Genomic DNA, 21,463 nt, shown 5'->3' on the forward strand with positions numbered 1-21,463 from the left:
AGCCTGAGGGTCAAATGCCACTGTGCAGGGCAGCCTAGATTGGGGGAGCGACAGATGAGCGTGTGGAATTGGGGGTCATTTCAATAGCAGTGGGGAAAAGTCCACATTCATAACAGGCAAACCAAGACAGATTTTATAAGGCAACATCCCATGCTTCTGTGAGGGAAATTAATAGTATAAACAAAGCCACATACCTATGAACAGCTGATAGGTTTTCTGAACTATTTTACATTCTTGTTTACTATCGCATCGTAGTATAGGGGGAAAAGGAACATTCTTTGAGTTGACAGCATATTGCAAAAGAGGATCCATAGAATTTCAGGGGTTGTGGTGGGGATTAAACCTTTTAACAAATGCTATTTGCTTTTGCAGGATCCAATCTGGCTGGGTCACAGGGACCAGAGTTTTAGTCTTCTGAGCTTTCAGACTCATGCTGGACCCCCTCCTCAGGGAACTTCTCTCTAGCAGAAGAGCAAATGCTTTTCCTGTACGGAGGAAAAAAGGTTTCTAATTTCTCTGAAATCAGACAAATGCGGGTGACAGCAGTGCCTTTTATATCTAAAGAATTCCTTGTTTCATTTGAATCTACAAATAGATTCAAGTAAAGTTAAAAGAAGAAAAAGATACATGCAGAGAAGGAAATGAATAATGTGATTAAAAAGGAAAGAGCTCCCAGCAAATACATTGACCAGACTGCAGTTCCTGGAAAGTCTTTCTCGTTTTTTTTTTATAAATTTCCAAGTATAAGGTTTAGAAACATTTATTTATTTATTTTTATTTTATTACATTTATATACCGCCCTTTCCCGAAGGACACATCTTACCATGTGGTGCAGATGTAATTTTCTAAGTGCTTTGTGATGTAAATTAGTTCTTACACTACAAGACTTTCATCTTCAAGACACTTCGGACTAGAATTTGGCCACAGCTCCTAGGTCTCTTGATATACACTAAACACTCAGGAAATCAATAAAACAAGCATTTTAACAACTTATTATTATTTTGATTTGTTGAATTAATTATCAGAGATGATGGAAGTTTAATTTATTAAATACAGAAACACACTTTTGGCTATAGTTAATCTGCCGTTAAGGAGACCTTGTAAGCTTTCCATCTTTAAAGTAAAACACATCTACTACAAATTATGCCACTGAAATGAAGACCAAATGTCCCTAAGAGACATGTAAGAGACATGGAATCTGCACACTGTTCAAGGAAGATAAGCGAATAATAACTGACCTAAGAGAAAGGGGGTGAAGTGAGGCACTTTTTTTTCTGAATATGAAAAACATCACATCAAGCTCAACTAAAAGTATAAAAGACAATCATAAAGCCTTTGTATGTTTGCCTTCTGGAAATAGTTGGTTTCATTTTATAGCAATCCCAAATTGGAGACGGGAAATGCTCTTCTAAAGCAATTAAGCATAATTGTGCCATCTTTGCTGTCTTCTTGATGCAAAGCAAAAACATTTTATTCTCTCAAGTCTTTTAATAATGTGTTAATGCTGCCATAATTTTTAGTTTTTTAATCGCAGCTTTTACGTTCTGTTAATTTGAATGTTTATCCTCTTGATGTAATTTTGTATTGTCTTTTATAAAACATCTTAATGCATATTGTTATTAACATATTGTTTTTAACTGTACTTTTTACTATTGTAGCCTTTTGAGATTTCCTTTAATAGGAAACATATAGAAATGTTAAATCTTGATTTGGGAACAATTTTATACGGTTCAGAACGAATGAGTCTGTAGGAAACAATAATGACAGCACTTGCAGAGATAATAGTAAAACAAACAAACAAACAAAATCATAATTCCTCAACAATTAAATTCCATTTGTATTTGTAGTAACTACTGTAAATAATCAATTTCCAGATGTAGGGTTTCAACTTAGGGAATTTTCAGCAATGGTCATATTGCCTGGCGAATTCAGAGGGTTGAACCTACATCATGAAACACTGTTCTGAATATGCCAGTTTATGGGAAGGCTGAAATAGATCAAGATCTATCCAATAAAATGGATGGGAAATAAGTAAGTTTTCAGATTGAATTATTTCTTTAGGAATCTGGTACCTGGGCTGTAGAAATTTAGAAAACCACTAGATGTCAGGAAAGAGTTATTAGTCTGTAATCTCTGCCATCTAAAGGTAAAGGTAAAGGTAAAGGTTCCCCCGCACATGCGTGCTAGTCGTTTCCAACTCTAGGGGCCGGTGCTCAACTCCGTTTCAAAGCCGAAGAGCCAGTGCTTGTCCGAGGACGTCTCCGTGGTCATGTGGCTGGCATGACTAGACGCCAAAGGCGCATGGAACGCTGTTACCTTCCCACCGTAGTGGTTCCTATTTTTCTACTTGCATTTTTACGTGCTTTCCAACTGCTAGGTTGGCAGAAGTTGGGACGAGTAACAGGCGCTCACTCTGTTACGTGGCACTCGGGATTCGACCTGCCAAACTGCCAACCTTCTGATCAACAAGCTCAGCATCCTAACCAACTGAGCCACCGCGTCCCTTCTCTGCCATCTACTGATCTAGTTTTTTTGCAGCCTAGGTATAGCAACTCTAACTAATGCACCGTGATTTTCTTAACATCTATTGCTACAATGACCTTGTCAGGTAAGTATTTATTCTTATGCTTATACCTTTACCTTTCCTTTGGGAGCCCAAGATACAGTGAGCACCGTAGATGGGTGAAGAGCTGAACCTGGGTCTCCTTAGTCCCAATTCAGCATCACAACATCATGCTGTCTCTCCAGTTTTGAGAATGACTGTACAGGGACCAGAGTGGATTTGATTTAAATCAAGTCGATTTAAATCATAATTTTTAAAGAGCAACTGTCATCTCTGTCCTGCACCAGCTCCTCCTCTGACCTGCTGTTGACTCACCGACAGCCCCACTCACTTTAATGGGACAGCTGGTGATGCGGCAGTGACACAACAAGGTGAGGGACGTGGTGGGCAGCAGGTGATTGGATGCCCGCTAACAGGCGCTGCCATGATGGATCTGAAATTACCATTGCTCTTTAAAGGTAAAGATTCATTCTTGCTGGTAGTTAGAATCTTTAATATTATTTGCAAACAAAATGGTTTCCTATTTAGAATAATAAGCTGTCAGGTTAGTAAAACATCGATAGCAGAACCGATTTTAGGTTAATAAGTTAATCACACATAGCTGGAAAACTACTTAAATTCTTTTATTTAACTGAAACACTTAGTGCCTGGTACAATCATACAGTTTGTAATGTACTTAGGTTTGCAAAACAATGGGATAAAAGAATATTCCTAAACTTTGTTTTATGATTTATCTCATGTTTACTGTGAAATTGTGTGAATGCATCAGTGCAGTGCACGTTTTCTCAGCTTGCGGAGCTTGGATTCACTGAATGAATTTACCAAAAATGTCAATATTGCAGAGTATACAGCCTCATGCTACATAACCTAAGCTCCATTTCATGCTGAGTAAACTAAATTATTAATGTATCTTAAACAGAAAACTATCTTTAGATAGATTTTTACTCCAAAAGCATTTTATTAAAATAAATTTGATTAAAAAAAATCCAATTTAAATAAAAAAATTGATTTAAATTTTAAAAAATCCGATTTTTTTATTTATTTTTTTAAAAAATTATCTATTATTATCCATCCTGATAGGGACAGTCCCTACAATCCCCTTCTTAGTAAATTGAAGTAGTTTAAGGTGACAAAAAAGTTCCAGAGTCCTTGTCTTTCAAAGCCTGAGATTTTATGCAAGCTCTCTTTTTATTCTGCAGAGGGAAATACCAACAGAGGAGAGAAGAGGAAAGAAGGATGAAGAGGAAACTGAAAGTGTGGGAGAGAAATTGACAAGCACTGAGCTGGAAGGGAAAGAGAAGGTGGGCTGTAATGGTTATCTCAATCCATTCGTTTCTGCCCCAAAGCAACTGACAACCTATCACGTGTTTTGCAAGCTGCAGCATTGGAAGAGCTGTGTAAGAGAAGCTGATTTAAGGCAAGGAAGTATTTTTTTTTCTTTTTCTCCTTCGTTTTAATGAGTGAAATTGGCAGTCTTGAGAATAAAATTCGTATTTCAGAAAATATGCAAAAGCAAGCAAGCTCATCCTTCCATTAAAAATGTGCATTTATCTAGGATTTTCAATGGAACAATTATATTTCATAAATTTATAAGTTTCACCATTGTTTTATTTGATATAATAGCTTAAACTAAATTATTACAATAGTATAGCCGTTACTAGTCCTGCTTGAATTGCAAAAAAAAACAATGGTTGTGTAAAATATTATTGTTTCTATAAATGGTTATTTTTAAGTAAAATGTTCAAAAGAATCCTTTCTGAGGGCTTCTACTATCAAAGCTCCATGGTGTCTAGCACAACAAAGAGCTTCTTGATGGAATCCCTCAAATGACTACTATTACTTTCAACTAAATCCTTATGGCATTTCCTTTTGCTTCATACTCATCTTCTGGCCTGTTCTTGTTTTTGTCTTTCTGTTTTGTTGATTTTTCTTTTGTAACCTACGGATTTCATTTAAAATATGACCCAGCAACAAATAAAAACCAAAGTCCATAAAATACTTTTCCAAATCAAGGTATGTGCCACTTACTGCCTAGACCAGGGGTATCAAACTCCCAATGTCATGTGATGTGTCATGATGTATCGTGATTTTTTTTTCCATTGCCAGCAATGGAGTGGTTTCGGCATGATGCATCCGGCCTGCAGGCCGGCAGTTTGACACCCCTGGACTACACTGAATAGAATGAAAGGATGCATTTTTCCCCCACCTGGGTGACAAACAGATCTTTAGCAACATAATCTTTAGCAGTACATCCTACAGAGGGACCAAATGAAAGTCCTGCTTGTAACCACAGAGGCGTAAGAGGTAAATTTATATTTACAACTGCTGTCAAGAAAATCAGAAGCTACTTCTTTTATTTTCTTTCTTTTTCCTTCCTACACTTTTGGCTTTCTTTCTTTTTTCCTCTTATCGTCCTTCTTTCCTTTATTCTAAATATCACTATTAGTTTTTATCTTTGTTAAAATATTACTAAAGAGATAACAGAGCAAAAGCGTTTCAAGAGGTTTAACAGATGTTATAGCCAAAAGATGCATCTTACAGTATATCACTAACATAAGAACCAAACAGTACCCTAATTGCCCTAACTTGGAACAAATTCTGATTTTGCCACATGCCGCAGGGTTTGGAAAATACAGTAAATGATATGGATAACTATCTATGACTGCTTCTTTGGACAGTATGATGTCATATCGTCATGGAGATGGAAGGAGTCGTTTAAACATCTGTAAGCAAATTAAAATATCCATGATATAAGTCTGTCAGGATGGAAAGAAGGAACAACAAAGGCCCAGGTAGATAGCCTCTGATTGGAAACAAAGTCTTTTCATTTTTAACAAACTCCATCCTGAACTTACTTATATTCTTTGGAACTTTAAACACTTCTCAGTCAATCATTACTGAAGCCCTTCCTTCATGCCATGGAGCTTTAAATAATACACTGGTTTGAGGCTTATTGTAGTCTACAGACAGGAAGGATAGGAAACCTCTGGCCAATAACTAGCTAGCAAGCTAACTTATTCATTTGATTTATAACCTACCCTTTCTTCAGGAACTCATTTTGCAGTCTTTTTATATTATCTGCTGGAACACAACTATGTTTGTCTTCTAGTTGCTATGTTTTGAAGATGGGAGGGTGAGAACTGTGGGTGAAAGATGAAAAGAAGACAAGAAGGAAAGAGAAACAGCCTAGAAATGTTTGCCTCCCAAATGGTCCAGACAAACCAATAGCCTTGGCTGAGAAACAGAATCCAAATAAGGAGGTATAGGGTGAGTTTTCCAAAACAGGTACATCAGAAGGATGGTCAGGTTTTGGAGGAAAAACAGGAGGCCTAAATGTAACACACACACACACACACACACACACACAGAGAGAGAGAGAGAGAGAGAGAGAGAGAGAGAGAGAGAGAGAGAGTCACAATGCATAAATAAAAAGCTAAAGGCTAACATAGACTAATATAAAGTAAGGAAGAAAAAAATAAGAAAAAGCAAAAAGGTCCAAGAAAAAAAAACAACTGAAGAAAAATAGAAAAGAAAGAAAAACCTGGGGCTTTCAGAAATGCTCTGGTGGAAATCTGTCTCAATTCTGTTCAATATTTAATTCCTCCTCTTCCATTAGGAGCCACAGAAATTTATCCACAAGCCATGCAGAGGCAGGAGTTCCATGATGACAGATAATTTTACCTGAATTTTATTGCAATGATGATACAGTAGCGTTCTCATTCTTGGTCGCATGAGTGAAAGTGAGAGAAATAACGGACACAGACGATATTGCATTCTTTGAAAAGAGGACTAGGCAGGCCAAAGGTGGGTATTTTCCTCTCAAAATACTTGTTTTGTGCTTGGTGGTGTTAAAGCAGCAGCCCTTGCCTTCATGAGAGGAGAAGGCCAATCATATTCTGTGACATCAGAGAAGTCAACTCTGCTGGGATCCTGCAGGCCAATTTAATCTAAATTGACATGGAGAACATGGATATCCCAGAGGAGCAATAAAAGGAAAATCCTAACAATTGATTCAAGTGACAACTTCTATCAGTTGCTTTCCTTCCCCCCACCCCTTTTTTTTTCTTGGTGCTATTTGAAAACCTTGATCTCTCTCAAAGGAAGGAATGTAATGTTAAAATATGTTACCTTTGTCAACAAAAGCAGCCTTGATTTTAAAACTTACATAAAACTTTATCCCCAAATCCTCCCTTCCTTAAAGTAATGCCAGAAAAAACTCCATCTCCTCTCAAACATGAGGCTTGAATAACTTTAATTAAATATTATTAGAAATATAAAACTTTAAAAATATATCCTTCAGTTTAAATGTTCCAGATAAAGGATTTTTCCAATAAGTGTGAAACCAAAGAAAGGATTGTACAAGGAGATCCTTATATCAGTGAAAAACAGTATACCAAGAACACTCCCAAGATCAGTAGTATTAAAAACTGAAATATTGTACACACAAACTTTATCCTGAGCTCTTTTTCCTTTTAATGCAAGCAATATAGCCATGAGGTTTGATCAATATATCTAGGATAGATCCACGTAACCACTGTGCTGAAATATATGATCAGCTATCCTTTAAAAAACATTTCCATTTCCATTTTCATGTGAACATTTAGTAACAATATTGTGATGATTTAATCTCCTGTGGAAATCGGTCTTAAAAATTAGTTACAGTAAAACCTCAATTTAACAGACCGTCAGGATGAAGGGGTTTTCATTAAAGCCCAAAGTCTGTTAAATCAGAATCATATAACTCATATAATTTGTATCCTTTGCACATCTGACATTTGTGTGTCATCTGCACTAATCTGCATCGTTTACATCATTACCTAAATGACACCAATATCAATTGATGAAATGATACAAAAATATAAAATAAAATAAAAATAAATAAAAAGTGTGTTGTCTGGGTAGATTCAGAAATAACTTTGTTTCTGCTAGTTGGATGTTAAGCGCAAAGGAAAATGTCCTGAGACTCTATGTTTCACTATATTAACTACAGAAATATTGTCTTCAGAATAATTATTTGATCAATGTTTTCCTTTTGACAACAAAGGCTGCTCAATAATCTCAAACATCTGGAGCAACGATAGATTTCAGCAACCAACAAATGAGTTCCATAACATCCAGGAGTGGAGGTCAAGACAAATGAATCCATTGTACTAGCTTCAGAAGCTTGCCTTCCACTCGCCTTCAATCTAAGCACGATTAAACAGTAATTTCATAAACATTGCTCCTTATTGAAATATTATTTCAGTTTCTCTGTCAGCAAATGGAAATTGTTGCAATATATTGAAGCATTTTTTTAAAGGACACGAATCTTATAAATCATTGTTGAAGTTGTTATGTATATAGAGTTTTACAGCATGGAGCCAGTGACTCCACCAGGTGGCGACGTACTCTATCCGGATTGGCTGGATAGTCCACGGCGGGAAATCCAGATGAGCAGATTGGTCCCAGGTTCACCTGGCTAGGTGTATATGAAGGACCCTGAGTGCTCTTTGTCTCAGTCCGGTGTGTCCATTCAATAAAGAGTGATCTATTAAAGCGCATATTTTAAGACAGGCATTGTTGAGAGTTTGGAAGAAGTATAGACATAAGTTAGATTGTAAGATGCCATTGTGGGCAATTCCAAAACACGCAATAGAAAACATAAATGTTGGTTTCAAACATGATGTGACTACGTATAAGGAGATTTTAAGCTTGGAAAGAAGTGTATGGTGTTTAAAATCATATAACCTCTTGCGAGATGAGAAGATTGTTCAAACTTGGTTTCAATATACTCAGTTACGGGCCAGGTGGAAAGAAGATCAGAAAACTGGTTTTGCAATGACTGATGAAAATTTGATAAAGCAAATTAGAAATCAGGGTCCAGCACATATCAAAAGGATATATCTTGCATTGATAGAAATTGACTCAGAAACAGAACTTGTTAAGGATTGTATGATAAAATGGGCCCAGAACATCCAAGAAGTTATTACAATGGACACGTGGGAAAAGATCTGGGTGAGCAACGTAAAATTTACACAAGCTCAAAACCTAAGAGAGAACTTTTATAAAATGTTTTATAGATGGCATTTAGATCCTAAAAAGCTTGCAAGTATGTATCCGAATTATCAGCCAAAATGCTGGAGGTGTGGTGGCGAAGATGCAACATATTTTCACATATGGTGGACCTGTAAAAAGGTCAAGGCTTTTTGGATAAAAATTTGGTGGAATATGCAGAAGATCTTCAAGCAAAGGATAAAGTTTTGTCCGCAATTCTTTTTGTTGGGTATAATTATAGATGCTACTGTTGTGGACACTAAGTTGATGTTGAATTTAATTACAGCAGCAAGACTTTTAATAGGTCAATATTGGAAGAAGGAGGAACTGCCGACTATAGAAGAATGGACTTTAAAGGTTTCTGACCTGGCAGAAATGGCAAAGATCTCGGCTTATTTGAAAGGTCATTCGCAAGAACGTTATATTATGGAGTGGAAAAAATGGATTGAATATATTCAGAACAAATATGGGTCTAAAAAGTTTCATTTAGCATTTGAATAAGTCTTCCTTTCTATTTTCTTTTTTTTCCTATATGAAATATTAGTATTGTTTGTAGTTATCCTATATGAGCTAGAGAATGATAGATTTAAGAATTTATTGTTGGTAGTATATGGATGTTTATGATTGTTCTTTGTTTTTATACCCTGTACTTAGCTCTGGGAAGTCGGGGGGGGAGGGGGGAAAGGGGGGTAGGGGTAGGGAGGGATAGGTGGGGGGGAGGGGGGGATTGTTAAAGATGAAATGTATTTTAAAACTTTTCAATAAAAAAAATAAAAAAAATAAAAATAAAGAGTGATCTGATGCTGTAACCAGTTGTCCGAGTCGTCCATGCGGTTCACGCGGTCCAGACTAGCTATATAACAGTGGCGACAAAGGTAGGATGCCGTTCCCATCTGCACTGACTCTATAATAGAAGTCATCATCTCTACGAGGTAGCACTGCTGGACCGGACGCATCATGGCAAAATTCGGACAAACAAGTGAATTCCGCTTCAACATCGACGAGCCAGAAAGATGGGAAGCGCATCTGGGTCGGATCGAAGGGTTCCTGCTGATCAACCGAGTCACAGAGGACTGGATGAAAGAGGCAGCTTTGTTGTGCCTCAGTGGCCAGGATATGATATAGCCATCGGACTGTGTGCTCCGACTCCCATCGCGACCGTCCCATACGCGGAACTCAAAGAAAAACTGGCAAGCCATTTCATGCCAACAAGGGCTCCAATCTACTGGCGATTCCAGTTTAACCAACGTATCCAGCATCCGGGGGAGACAACAGCACAGTATGTAGCGCCGCTGAGACAGGCTGCCCGTTTTTGCAAATTCACCGATCTCGAAGAAAGAATTCGAGATCAGATCGTATTCGGGCTAAGAGATCATCAGCTCCGTCAGAAAATCCTAGCAAAACCTCCGATGGACCTGCGAGAGGTCCTAGACCAAGTTATGGCTCATGAAGCGGCCACCAGCCCCGGCAAGTCAACACACCATTCCAGCAGCAGCCCTGGGGGAACAGTCCATTGGGAGTCTGCGGCATTCGGCGGAAGCGGACAGATGGACGAAGAAGTAGAAGTAGATGCCGTGCATCATAAACCAGGAAGACAACCAACGTGGTGGGACTACGAAGGAAGCCATTGGAAAACCCCAGCGGCCAGCAAAAACACCGTGTGCAGCTGCAACTGCAGCTGCAGAGAACAAACACTGTCCAGCGCATCCAACCAAAAATGTGCCAGCTGCGGAGGGAAACATCACCGAGCAACATGCAGATTCTGCTCCGCGAAGTGTCGCTCCTGTGGCAAGACGGGGCATATCACAGCCATCTGCCGGAATCGCGACAGGGACAGTCTGAACGAACTCCAAGCCATGGCATCGGCATTAGAAGGTACTGGGCCCCCGCGGCACAGGTCACCAAAGTCAGGGGGGAGCCGAGTAACCGTGTCGCACACAGACAGCCATAAATTGCTTAAACCCAAAATCACGTTAGAGATCCATCCGCAAGGTGTTCCTTACATGATGGAGCTCGACTCTGGCTCCGCTGTTTCCATAATCTCTTATGACACTTTTAAAAGCATTTGCAGCCGGAGCAAGCGGAGAGTTCTTTTAAAGCCCACAAACATACAGTTATTGGATTTTCAGCACACACCCATTAAACTCAGGGGAATGGCCACCTTACTAGTGGGGTTCAAGGAGTTCCAGGGTCCTTTGATCATCCTGGTAACAGAGGGGAAAAGGACTAGTCTAGTGGGGCTGTATTGGTTCAATGCTCTGGGTATTTGGCTGGGGGGTATAAATAGCATCCAGACTAAAAGTCTCGAATCCGTCTGCAAAACATTTGCAGATGTATTCGAGGAAAAGCTGGGAAAATACAATGGCCCCCCTATTAATTTCAAGCTAAACCCCAGTGTACTACCAGTCCGAATCAAGCCCCGAAGAGTCCCATTCGCTCTCAAACATAAAATTGAGAGCGAATTGGACAGGCTCGTAGAACAAGGGGTGCTAGAGCCCGTGGAAGGGGGAGAATGGGAGACCCCTATTGTGACCCCACTAAAGGCAAATGGAGAGGTAAGAATATGTGCAGATTATAAGGCCTTGAATCTGCACGCTTACCTGGTCCCGACGGTCCGACACGTCCTCTCTGCAGTCCAGGGCGGCGCCATCTTTGCTAAGTTAGATTTGGCGCAAGCGTATCAGCAGCTCCATTACCAAGGAAACGGCGGATGCTCAAACTATAGTGACACATAGAGGAGTGTTTAGAGTCAAGCGCTTGCAGTTTGGCATCTCTGTAGTGCCTGGGATATTCCAAGAAGTGATGGAAAGGACTCTGAAGGGAATTCCTGGGGTATGTCCTTATTTTGATGATGTTCTGATTGCTAGAGAGTCTGAGGAGATCTTGGCTGGCAGGCTGCAGGCTGTTTTAAGCAGATTTCGCTTTGCTGGGCTCAAACTAAAAAGAGGTAAGTGCAGTATAGGAGTGGCATCCACTGAATTTTTAGGGTTCAGGATTGATGCCAAGGGAATACACCCTACAGACTCTAAAGTGAGAGCAATTAAAATGGCTCCAACCCCAACGAATAAGGCTGAATTGCAAGCATTCCTGGGGTTACTTAATTTCTATCATGCGTTTTTGCCCCACAAAGCAGCAATTGCAGAGCCTTTACATAGATTATTAGATAAGAAATCCCCATGGAACTGGACATCAATCCATGAACAGAGTTTCAGGAATCTTAAACAGCTTTTGTCCAGTGATTCAACTGTTACGCATTTTATGGAAAATAAGCCCATATTTATTTTATTTTATTTTAATTCCATTTATATCCCGCCCTTCTCTGAAGACTCAGGGCGGCTTACAAGCTTAGCAGTAGCCTTCATTCTATGTATATGCCTGCTTATTAGGGCTTTCATACACCCCCCAAGCGGCATTATTACAAAGTCAGCTTAATTGCCCCCAACAATCTGGGTCCTCATTTTACCTACCTCGGAAGGATGGAAGGCTGAGTCAACCTTGAGCCTGGTGGGATGCGAACCTGCACTGATTGCAGGCAGCTGGTGTTACTTAAGGAGGCATTAGCTCACTGCTCCATATGCATTGCTTGTGATGCATCCCCTTATGGTGTGGGCGCTGTATTGAGCCACATAGAAGCAAATGGGGAGCAAAGGTCTATTGCATATTATTCCAGAACTCTGTCAAGGGCAGAGAGGAATTATGCCCAAATTGACAAGGAGGCCTTAGCAATCGTGACGGGAGTCAAGAAATTCCATGATTATCTGTATGGCAGAGAATTCACTATTTTTACAGATCACAAACCATTGTTGGGGCTGTTCACCACTGATAAACAAACACCTCAAATTCTGTCCCCAAGAATCCTAAGGTGGTCTATATTCTTATCTGCCTATACTTGCAAACTGGTCCACAGATCAGGGAAGGATATGGGCCACACTGATGCATTAAGCAGATTACCATTAATGACCATGGATCTGGACCCAGCACCAGCGGAGCAGATCCTAGCCATCCAAGATCTACCAGATTGTCCACTTCAGGTGAAGGACATTGCTGTGGGCACCAGGACGGACAAGGTACTGTGCAGAGTCCTCACGTGGGTGGCGTCCGGGTGGCAAGAAAAGAGTCCTGGCCCAGAGTTTCAGGAATATTTCATGAGAAGGCATGAGTTGTCTTCTTATAAAGGATGCTTGTTGTGGGGTAGCAGAGTTATCATCCCGGACAAACTGCGGGAGAGAGTTTTGCAGTCGCTACATGAGGGTCACCCTGGCATAGTCAGGATGAAGGCACTTGTGGTGGCCGGGTCTTGACAAAGCCATAGAAGAGCAGGTAGCCGGGTGCTATACATGTCAAAGGTCAAGGCCGGAACAGCCGCAAGCACCAGTACGCAAGTGGGAAACAACTCATACTCCGTGGTCAAGGGTACACATTGATTATGCGGGTCCTTTTCAGGGTCAACTGTTTTTGGTAGTTGTGAACAGTCATTTAAATGGCTTGAAGTAGTCCCTGTCGCTAGCATGACTACGGCTAAGACTATCCAGGTGCTCAGGGGACTATTTGCAACTCATGGGTTACCTGATATGTTTGTCTCTGACAATGGCCCACAATTCACATCTGCTGATTTCCAGGCATTCACCAGGGCCAACTTGATTAGGCATGTCACCTCTGCGCCCTTCCACCCGTCGTCTAACAGTCTTGCAGAATGAATGGTGAGAACGACTAAGGACGCATTGAGGCACATCATCAGTGGAGATTGGCATCAAAGGTTGGCTCAATTCCTCTTAGCACAACACACCACACCGTACACATCTACGGGCAAGAGTCCTGCTGAGTTACGTTGGGGACATCGCCTCATCACTAAGTTGGACAGACTGCACCCAGACAGAGTGGCTGCACAAACGGAGCAACCCGACACTCCGAGAGAACTGCACATTGGAGATATGGTTTGGGTCAGGAACTATGGTCCTGGACACGTGTGGATTTAAGGGGTGGTGGTTGATAAAACGGGCCCTGTATCATATATTGTAGAGGTGGAGGACGGCCGCCAGGTCAGTAGACATCTGGATCAATTGAGGAGGTGGGCCCCAGAAAAAGCGCAGGCACCTGACCTACCATCTTCATCTTACTCATTTCCTTCGGGTCAGGGGGAGGTGGAAGAACATGCGGATAGTAGTCAGTTACCCAGAAGCATTGGTGGGGCTGAGCAACAACACGGCCATGTCCAAAATGACGCGGGGGTCAATAGGGCATGGGATCAGGGTGAAACAGATGACCAAATTGCGGACCCATGTGACATGAACAAGGAACAAACACTGAAACGGTCCACCAGGACTCATAGGTCACCGACATATCTAGAGGAGTTTGTGAGGTTTTGAGACAGGGGTATTTTAGGGTCTAGTAGTGTCCAATAATCAGATATACACTGTGTGTTGTTAATTGTTGTGTTTATTACATATGGGGGGAAGGGGTGTTATATATATAGTTTTACAGCATGGAGCCAGTGACTCCACCAGGTGGCGCCGTACTCTATCTGGATTGGCTGGATAGTCCACGGCGGGAAATCCAGACGAGCAGATTGGTCCCAGGTTCACCTGGCTAGGTGTATATGAAGGACCCTGAGTGCTCTTTGTCTCAGTCCGGTGTGTCCATTCAATAAAGAGTGATCTGATGCTGTAACCAGTTGTCCGAGTCGTCCATGCGGTCTACGCGGTCCAGACTAGCTATATAACAGAAGTGTTTTCTTCTCTTCTGCATCAATTTATTTCTTTAATATGTGTGGTAGAACAAATGTGGTATGGAAACATAGCTGAAAGAATCAAACTTGGCTTTCTTTAAATAAATTTACTGTCCTCACCCCCTTACACATCTGTTTTATTTGGCACCTGCAATCATTAAAAGACTTTAGGAAAGCTTTTTGTCTATTATAAAGTGAAAACCAGAAGTGCATGTATTTCCATTCAACTATCACAACCATTTCCACAAAATCTGCTGGTCTGCCTTTTACTCTCAAAATGTATTTTTAAACATCTTAGCTATTCTATAAACTTGACATGAAGAAATAAACAATCTTAAATGTATTTATTTGTTTGTCCTGCACATCCTGTCAGTGTTGGGAGCTTACTATTTTCCACAAAAGCGGATTTAATTGCACAGCAGCCCCCAAATATTTTACTTACTTTTTATCAGTGTCCTAACTAAAGAGTCCCTTGGACTGCAAGGCAATCAGATTGATCAGTCCTAGAGGAGATCAACCCTGACTGCTCTTTAGAAGGCCAGATCCTGAAGTTGAAACTCAAAGACTTTGGCCACCTAATGAGAAGGAAGGACTCACTGGAGAAGAGCCTAATGCTGGGAAAGATTGAGGGCAGGAGAAGGGGACGACAGAGAATGAGGTGGCTGGATGGAGTCACTGAAGCAGTAGGCGTAAGCCTAAATGGACTCCAGAAGATGGTAAAGGATAGGAAGGCCTGGAGGAACCTTGTCCGTGGGGTCGCGATGGGTCGGATACAACTTCGCAGCTAACAACAACAACAAACTAAAGAGGACTAGGATGACAGAAACAAGGAAAAGAGTAAAGATTAGAAAACAACTGTTCCAAATAAGATGTCAATATAAATATTTATATCATCTGCCTATCTTACAGTTGCAAGAAAAAGTATGTGAACCCTTTGGGATTATGTGGTTTTTTGCATGAATTGGCCATAAAATGCGCTCTAAACGTCATGTAAGTCACAACAATAGAAAAACACAGTCTGCTTAAAATAATACTACACAAACATTAGCTGTTATCATGTTTTAATTGAAGATAAGATGGAAACATTCACAGTGCAGGGTGGAAAAAGTATGTGAACCTTTGGACTTAATAACTGGTTGACCCTCCTTTGGCAGCAATAACCTCAACCAAACGTTTCCTGTAGTTGCAGATCAGACCTGCACAACGATCTGGAGTAATTTTGGACCACTCCTCTGCACAAAACTGTTTCAGTGTAGCAATATTCTTGGGATGTCTGGTGTGAATCGCTCTCTTAAGGTCATGTCACAGCATTTCAATCGGGTTGAGGTCAGGACTCTGACTGGGCCACTCCAGAAGGCGTATTCTGTTCTGTTGATGCCATTGTTTTGTTGAATTACTTGTATGCTTTGGGCCATTGTCCTGTTGCATCACCCATCCTCTGCGGAGCTTCAGTTGGTGGACAGATGGTCGTACGTTTTCCTGAAAAATGTCCTGATAAACTCTGGAATTCATTTTCCCATCAATGACAACAATCCATCCAGGCCCTGAGGCAGCAAAGCAGCCCCAAACCATGATGCTCCCTTCGCCATGTTTTACAGTGGGGATGAGGTTTTGATGTTGGTGTGCTGTGCCTTTTTTTCTCCACACATAGTGTTGTGTGTTTTTCCCAAACAACTCAGTTTTGGTTTCATCTGTCCACAGTATATTTTGCCAGTAGTGCTGTGGAACATCCAGGTGCTCTTTTGCAAACTTCAAACGTGGACAGATGTGAATGTTTCCATCTTATCTTCAATTAAAACATGACAACAGCTAATGTTCGTGTAGTATTATTTTAAGCAGACTGTGTTTTTCTATTGTTGTGACTTACATGACGTTTAGAGCGCATTTTATGGCCAGTTCATGCAAAAAACCACATAATCCCAAAGGGTTCACATACTTTTTCTTGCAACTGTAGGTCCTTGGGAAGGACTCGATAGGCTGAAAAAAATGCCAAATCCAGTCTGAACATCTGACTGGGTGACGAACTTTTATATCAAGGGCTTAGGTTGATGTTGATGGTATATATCATCTGTGCATGGTTTTGAAAAAAATCTTCTCCAAGATATAGCCATGTCTTGAGACAAGTATCTTTATACTGTTGCTTAGCTAACTGGTAGCACTGAATTATGTCTGCTATCCTCCTACCTCTGTGAAGCCACATTTTTGCTCTCGTTGGGAGCACTGACTTCAGAGTATCCCTTAATCCCATTCAGGAAATAATTCTACAACATGCAAAATGTTATAGGCATGAGGGCTTTGGTGAGAAAACTGGAATGTTTATCCTAGCGGACTTAATGTAGAAGACCTCTTTTGACATTAACATTTAAGAAATGTCTATTTTAAAGGCATTCTTAAGAGAAGGGTTCTTTGCTGAAATGTGAGCATGATGGTCCATTAGCGAGGAGAACAATTTTTTCAAGCTTATAGCCAACTTCATGTTCTATCAGTCAGGGAAAAGCCGATGTCAACCAAATGAACTTCAAATAATACTTTTCGTATGTTAATACACTAAATAACATAGAAACCCATTTTTTAAAGGAGCAGCTCTCCCTTTATTCTGCTACTTATCTGAAATTATTTTACCCCTCTTAATGATGCTGGAACTAATTATCCGATAAGAAGGTCCATAACTCTGGAATATCTATCATCACACAACTATTGTAGGTTAGTGTTAAAACATGTTGATTTTTTTAAAAAAATTAATCCAGTTAAAATCCAGTTTTACTATTTGATTGATTTAATGGACTGTACTTTTACTTTCCCTAACAAAAAATAAGTTATACTGTTCCAGTTTAATTGGTCTCTGTTGGCTTTTCCTTTCTGTAATATTAACCTATTTTGTATTCTACTTGATATATTGCCCTGGTATTTTCTGAGGAAATATAGAGTGATAAAGACAGGGATAGTCATGCACACATGAACAAACAAACAACTCTACAGTGTCTACTGAAAGACTAACTATATAACTGGAAACAGGGAAGGAGTTTTGAAATCTCAAGTGGGAAAATTGTGGGAAATATTATCCTAAAAAAGCCTAATGAAATTAAAAGCAGTCTCCAACTGCCAAATTACTTGAAAAACAGATATAAGAAACAGTTTTTAAGGTCAAATACCCCATAGACAAAATTATTTTGACAAGTAAAATCCTCAGTTTACAAACATTTGTTCAGTGACTGTACAAAGTTAATACAGTGGTGAAAGAATGGAACTTGCAACTGGTCCTTGGATTTCCAGACATCACGGTGTCTCCAAGGTTACATGATCATGATCTGGAGGTTGAGCACCCAGCTTGCAATTACATCCCAGCGAGCCATATCACATAATCATGACTTCTACAGTCAAAGGGCAAACCAGTAGGAAATCAGAATTTATGATCACATGGAGTCCTCATTTAGCCACTCGCAAAATCCCTAGGTTATTGGGGAAACCAAGACTGCTAGAATTGCTAAAAGATGTAGTCACATGATGTTATGCTTCATGAACACATTGCTTAGAGATGGAAATTCAGGTCCCAATTGCTGTTATAAGGCAAGGACTACCTTAATCAAGTGTGTGTGTGTGTGTGTGTGTGTGTGTGTGTGTGTGTGTGTCTCATTATAATTAGTTTGATGCAGTTAAAAACAATAAATATGCCTAGACTAAGATGTTAAAAAGGGCTGGAAGAATGCAATGAAAAATAATTTCAGTACTAATCTGCCAACCTAGCAGTTCGAAAGCACGTAAAAAATGCAAGTAGAAAAATAGGGACCACTACGGTGGGAAGGTAACAGCGTTCCGTGCGCCTTTGGCGTCTAGTCATGCTGGCCACATGACCACGGAGACGTCCTCGGACAAGCGCTGGCTCTTTGGCTTTGAAACAGAGATGAGCACCGGCCCCTAGAGTCGGAAACGACTAGCATGCGTGTGCGGGGGAACCTTTACCTTTTATTGTTTAATAAACAATATGAACATGTCTGTATAGACATTAGAAGCCAAGCACTTTTATTATTACTGTACAGTAGAGACATCTGTAAGAAGCCGGAATGATATTAAATTATGTGTACTGTACATAAAAATGTTATCCCACAAATGATGCAATAATGCCCTTGAGTCATGATGTCTAACCTAAACAAGTAAGTTACAAAAATATCTGAAAGAAGCTCTTATTTACAAGCCACAAGCAGTGGTGATTTGTACTGAATGAAGATATGCATCTTAAGTAAAAAAAGAAGTCAAGAAAGGAAGGCTTCGAACAGATGACAGAGTCTTACTAAGCAGAGATCATGGCTGTAGTAAGAAGAAGATAAAAGTGGCGCAGGTCAACATGCTGAGTGAATAAAGGTGTTGAAAAGGACTCTACAGTTGAATTTTTTAAAGCCTGAGAGATAACAGCATCTCTGACAGCAATTGAATGGTAAAAATGTTCTGGATTTTAATTTCCAAGAGAAACTGTGCTGCTTCTGGAAAAGAAGTCAGTAACTTATGAGAAATATACTGGGCTTCTGTAAGTATATTTAGTAAGTCTTAATTATAAACTAGTAAACCAGAAAATTGATTTGTGTATCCTGTTACTTCATAGTTTATTCAATATTGAATAGAATGGGTCATACAAAACAGCAAGCCATAAACCATGATTCACAAAACACAAAGCAACTGCATTGTTGTTTAGTGTTATGAGAGACCCCAGCTAATAATTACAATGTACTACATATACTGGGACCAAGAAGATCATCATTACCAGTACTTTAAACAATTCTGTAATAAAATATAGTATACATATAGTAAGTAAATGACTAAAAAAGGTCATACAGATACCAAGAGGCCATGGTAAGCATTTTCTATTGATGCTCCAGACAACTGTAATGAAAAATTACCAATACTATGGTAATATGCTCAGAATTTCATAGTAAATTTAGGCTGATTCTGAGTATCTCCGCAATACCTCACCATCACAATGTAAGAATTGTCTGTGGACATCTCGGCAATTGAGCACTATAAATTAATATGAGAGCAGACTGCCATCAACAGGCAATTCAACTAAAAGCAAAAATTGACACTCTCTAAAAAGTTTAATTTAACTTCTTGTCAACAAAAAAAAACAACAAGAAAGTTGCTTCTTACTTTGGTTGTTGAGGCTGCAGAATTGCTGACTGAAAGGGTGGTTATCGCATCGCTGTTCACGGTAGTGCAAGCCCCTGTGGCCGGCGCATGCAATCTGGATGGGACAATTGGTACAGGCAGAAGACCTGGCCTATTGTTGCTATTGCTGTTCACTGTGCTGTTACAGTTACTGTTGCTGTTTACATGATTCCCATTGGCATTCCACTCACGGCGATCCCATCCTATGCGATAATCTCTTTCAAACCGGCTGTGGTGCCGTGACATCTCGGCAAAACCAGCAATTCCTGTTTCTCACCAGGATATTTATCCGATTGCCTATCAAGAACCAAAGCAAAAAAACAGTGTGTTAATAATTTAAACCTCAGGAGAATACACAAACAAACACACACACACACACACACCAAACATGTCACTAAAAGTAATTTCCTTGATTTAAGTAATTTCCTTGTTTCCTTCTTTGACTTGACAAAGACATCCTATCATTCCACTGTGAATAGCTTTAAATTGAACTTCTGAAAGCCCTTAGGCAAAAGGCTGGAGAAAAACATCAGATCTGATCTCTGGAGGAGAATAACCAGTCTAACACATAAAGGAGGTACCACAGTGGCCCAAGGAGACATAGACTACAATGAACCACCAGACCACATAATTTGCCATTTCAGGTCTCAATGACAGATTAGTTTCTAAAAGCAGGATTATGTTTCACTTTTCCCCCAAATACTCTGTTTGGGCCTTGTATCACAAAAAAAACATGTTATATGGTTCTTTGAAAATACTGCATCGGAAAGATGAGTAGAAAGTGGATTTGCTACGGAAAATTATTTGGTTTTAACATATAAAAGGAGTGGGTGCACAATGAACAGTGAAATACAGTTTTAGAGTATGACTGGATTTCTAAAGACAGATAAATACTTTGGATTTAATTACTATTTTTCTATATAAATTGCTTCCAATTAAAGGTTTTTTTGGGGGGGGGGATTTAGGTAATAAGAAGGCAAGGCACTCTTTATCCTGTCAATGTCCTTGGGAAAAGCATCTAAGCTTTTTTTTTTTTAAAGGACCTTGTAGAATGTCCAAGAAACATCATTTGATACAGAATCCCAAGCTGGAAATACATCCAGTATAATGGTTTTCTTTTCAAAATTCCTAAAGGTCAACTTCTTTTCTGGAGAATCAAGCGTTTAGAATATAACTCTGAACTATATCTTAGAACCAGGAATGACATATCAAAAGATAGTATTTTAATGATTCATGTACGGTCAAGATGACTTATAGAATATTCAGTGGTTACTTTTGAATCATACCACAGAACCTAGAATTTTATATATAAAAGATAGCATTTTAATAATTGTTGAATGGTTAAGGCAAAAAACAGATTTCTAATAACTCGTGATTTGTTAAGATGAAAATTAGACTTTAATGGTAAAACATAAGAATGCTTTGTAATGAACAATCTAAGTTTTGTAGACAAAAGAATTATTCTTTACTGAAAAAGGGAACTGTGGGTTACCCCAAAATTAAGCTTTTTCCTATATACTATAGGCCACTTTAGAATATTCTATTGCAATTAGATAAAATTTAAAAACAGGATACTGATATGTATTACTGAAAATATATTTTAAGTTTTGTTGATTGACTAGGTTACAACTAGAAATGTAGTAACTTGCCTATTTTGACTATGTAATAACTAAGGGAAGTAGAGAGGGCATCTCTGTTGATGTAACCTGAACTATTTACAACTGGTTATTTTTCTTATTTTAACTACCCAACCACCATATTATTTCACAAATACATGTACATGTAAATATTAAAAAATCAATAAAACTTGTCTATAAAAAAGAAGAGACTGGACAGCCATTTGTCTGAAATGGTATAGACAGCAGCCAGAACATCACAGACCCCAAGCAGTGTATCACAAGGCCCTTGCAGCCAAAGCACCAGAAGCCCCTTGCACAGTGGTGGGATTAAGCTGGTTCAAACCACTTCGGCAGAACCGGTAGCTA

General features: G+C 39.6%; 1 protein-coding gene across 2 annotated transcripts in view; it reads right to left on the minus strand.

Moving 5' to 3' along the window:
* KLHL29 (kelch like family member 29) overlaps positions 1–21,463 on the minus strand; it is a 440,315-nt gene that overhangs the window by 277,478 nt on the left and 141,374 nt on the right. For both annotated transcript variants that reach the window (XR_014024652.1, XM_081314123.1), the window contains exon 2: positions 19,461–19,775. Coding sequence is in view for 1 of the 2 variants with exons in the window: in XM_081314123.1 (XP_081170249.1) it covers positions 19,461–19,724 (264 nt within the window). In the remaining variant the exon portion in view is untranslated. The remainder of the gene's footprint in view (positions 1–19,460; positions 19,776–21,463) is intronic.

The sequence above is a fragment of the Vipera berus genome (assembly GCF_964194415.1).
Source record: "Vipera berus genome assembly, chromosome: 1".
Classification (NCBI taxonomy): domain Eukaryota; kingdom Metazoa; phylum Chordata; class Lepidosauria; order Squamata; family Viperidae; genus Vipera; species Vipera berus.